Genomic DNA, 2,942 nt, shown 5'->3' with positions numbered 1-2,942 from the left:
TCCTTATATGATGATGTGAATCGTTTTTCAAAAGTAAGGTCGTAATATGATACTACCAAAATTAGAATCTTAACAATCTTACCTTCTGGAGACGAAGGTGTGATACTACCAAAATTAAAATCTTAACAATCTTACCTTCTGGAGACGAAGGTTGAGAAAATAATCTTCATTTTAATTTAAAGTAGTGGTTTTTTCCATGGGATTAGGCTATTCTAATAAAAAAAATTAAAAAAATTAAAAAATTAAAAAGGTTTAAGGGCTTTGTATTTTTTTTTTATTGGAAGAATGGAAGGCTTATAGTTGGTTTAAAAATGGCTATAAGCCTATAATCTATTCTAATAAATGAAAGTTTTTTTTTTTGTCACTTATCAAATTTTCATTTAATTTGTCAAATGTTATTTTGTGATTATTTTGAAATTATTTTTATTCCACATGTCATTTTATGGTTTATCTATTGTATTAATTTCACATAATATTTAAATTCAATAATAAATAAATATTATTCAATAATAAATGCATATTAATTTTCTTAATGAACTTTCCTTTTAATTTCAAAATTAATAAATTAAAGCTTTATTAATTTTGTTTATTTATTTATCTAAATTATTTGTTCAAATTTAGAGAAAAAAAATATTTTAATTTTTATAATTCAATATTTTTTTTCATTTTTCTTATAAATAAAAACTTCTCAAATGTCTAGAATTTTATATTTAGTTTTTTTCTTTTAAATAAACTCATTTAATATATGAATCTTATATCTAATAAATCTTATTCTAATAAATGAATAGTTTTAATCTCTTTTTGTCAAGTGTGACTCTAATATAACTATTCATAAATATTATGTCATGTGTCATATATATAGATATATTAGGCAATTCATTTCAAAAATATTTTAATTTACTTAATTAATAATTTATTTAAAATAACTTTTTAATAATTACAAATTTTTATTATAAAAATTTAATTAATTTTATAACCTATAAACTAGTATATAAATAAAAGGGGCTCTGTTACACTTTTCGCTCGTATAGAAATCCACTGCAAAAAACAACCCGGTCACCTTGATAGCAAGATAAATAACATGGAAAGTATTATGCAATCCAAGAATTTGTGGTGATAAATCAATGGAACCACTATATATATGATCATTAAAAGGTTATGAAATGTATATTACGCTACAAAATCAACATATCACATATGGGAATCCAAGTACATGATGGTTGTGAGATTCATGGGTTTCATGTATTCGTCTGTACCATTCATCATCTGCTCCACGATTAATCTGCTTGCTCGTTCAGTCGGGTGAAAGGAATCCCAAAACACAAATTTGTCTCTGTTATTGCACAAGTTTGAAGACGGGTTGCATGAACCAGGTATCCCATTGTATGGTCCTAGACCACAACAAGCCGTTTTTGAGGTTTCAAAACCTGCATAATATATCATTTGAAAACGTCAAATTCAAACTTTTATATTTTGTCGAAAACGGATTCTTACCAAAAGCTTGAGGATTTGTGATTATATCATTGTGCATGAGTTTTGTATTGGCTGCAACAAAAACATCAGCACCCAATTCATGATTAAGATTTTGAACCATTTGAGCAAGTTGTGGTTCAAATATCTGGGCTGCAGCTTGGAGTTCGGGTGCACATTCACCATCTAGGCTATGTTGTACTATCTCTCCTGGTGCACATCCCAGTGGTCCAGACCCCATCAGTATCGCCCGCCTAACTCCTAAATTATACATTGTCTGCATCATAAGCTTAACTCATTAGTTTAGTCATCTTCAACCTAATCATAATCATTTTCAAATGCACATATATAACTAAAAACGTACATCAAGAACTCTAGACTAAAGATTACCATCAATATCTTGCGATACTCAGACATGAGGTAGATGACATACTCAGGAACAGTAAACTGTAGAGACCGAGCCGAGAACGGGTACAAGTAATAGTTGTTCACGAAATCATTACCACCTAATGAAACAAGTACTAAAGCTCTGTTTACGATATCCTTTGCTTGTTTTTGGCCTACTAAAGAAGTCAGTCTTCTTTGGTACTCCCTGAAGTACTCTAGTTGTACAGGCATTCGAAGTATGTTTCCCTGCGTTGATGTTTACACTATTACCACTTAATTATACCAATCAGAACGACACACACATTTATGCAGTTAGTATCGGTTTCTCGTTAATTATACGTCGGTAACTTACAAACTGCATTCCAGTATCGTTGAGTATTCCGATTCCGGCAGAAGCAAAGTTTGCACCCAAAGGAAGCTTTTTGTCTGTCAATTCCGGACTCAGATATGGAAGAGCAGGCTCCGATCCGATAACTTCACCTGTTCATTATAACGCACGTTTATTGGACTATATATATTTTTAGCAAACACAAAGCAAAAGGAATCGGGGATTAAAAACATAGCATAAAAGTATCCGATTCCAAGAGAGACGATTCGAAACATGGCATGGAAAAGAAAAGCAGATCGATGAGATGAAAAACTAAACTAAGAATGTCGGGGATGGTTCGGCCATTGGAGAAACGGCCAGTTGGAAGATGCAAGGGAGTGTCGATGCCATATGGAGGGCTGTCGGCGCGTGCACCGGTAAACAAGTAGTTGTTGTTGCCGTTGTCAACCAGAGAATCGCCGAACACGAAAAATGGTCGTGGTTCGCTTACTTCAGGAGCAACGCCAAACGCCGTCACCCAAAATAACACGAAAAACAACAATCTGATAACCATTTTCGAAGGAGATTGAGGGAGAAGAAGCGATTGAAGGTTTGTATTGGTTAGCGTTACTTTAACAAAGGTGAAATTATATATAGAAGAAGCTCTCCAGTTTAAAGAATAGGAACTAAAAAGACTCGGTTGATGTCGTATGAAATGCCTGTCATTAATGCGATATTGAGATTTCAAAAGTCAGCGTTGACTATTGAATTATTTTTG

The 2,942-nt window shown here is 32.2% G+C and overlaps 1 protein-coding gene across 1 annotated transcript; it reads right to left on the bottom strand.

The window, feature by feature from the left end:
- Nucleotides 1-1,191: 1,191 nt before the first annotated feature.
- LOC145066597 (GDSL esterase/lipase At5g33370-like) lies at nt 1,192-2,738 on the bottom strand. Its single transcript, XM_079013892.1, has 5 exons — nt 2,504-2,738; nt 2,210-2,337; nt 1,861-2,103; nt 1,495-1,747; nt 1,192-1,427 (listed from the first exon to the last, which is right to left on the bottom strand). The coding sequence occupies exons 1-5, from the start codon at nt 2,736-2,738 to the stop codon at nt 1,192-1,194; spliced, it is 1,095 nt and encodes a 364-aa protein (XP_078870018.1).
- Nucleotides 2,739-2,942: the final 204 nt, after the last annotated feature.

This window comes from Lactuca serriola, chromosome 8 (assembly GCF_051521515.1).
Source record: "Lactuca serriola cultivar US96UC23 chromosome 8, Lser_US96UC23_V15, whole genome shotgun sequence".
Taxonomy (NCBI): domain Eukaryota; kingdom Viridiplantae; phylum Streptophyta; class Magnoliopsida; order Asterales; family Asteraceae; genus Lactuca; species Lactuca serriola.
Note: the sequence above shows the minus strand (reverse complement) of the source record. Positions and strands in the feature narration are given on the sequence as shown.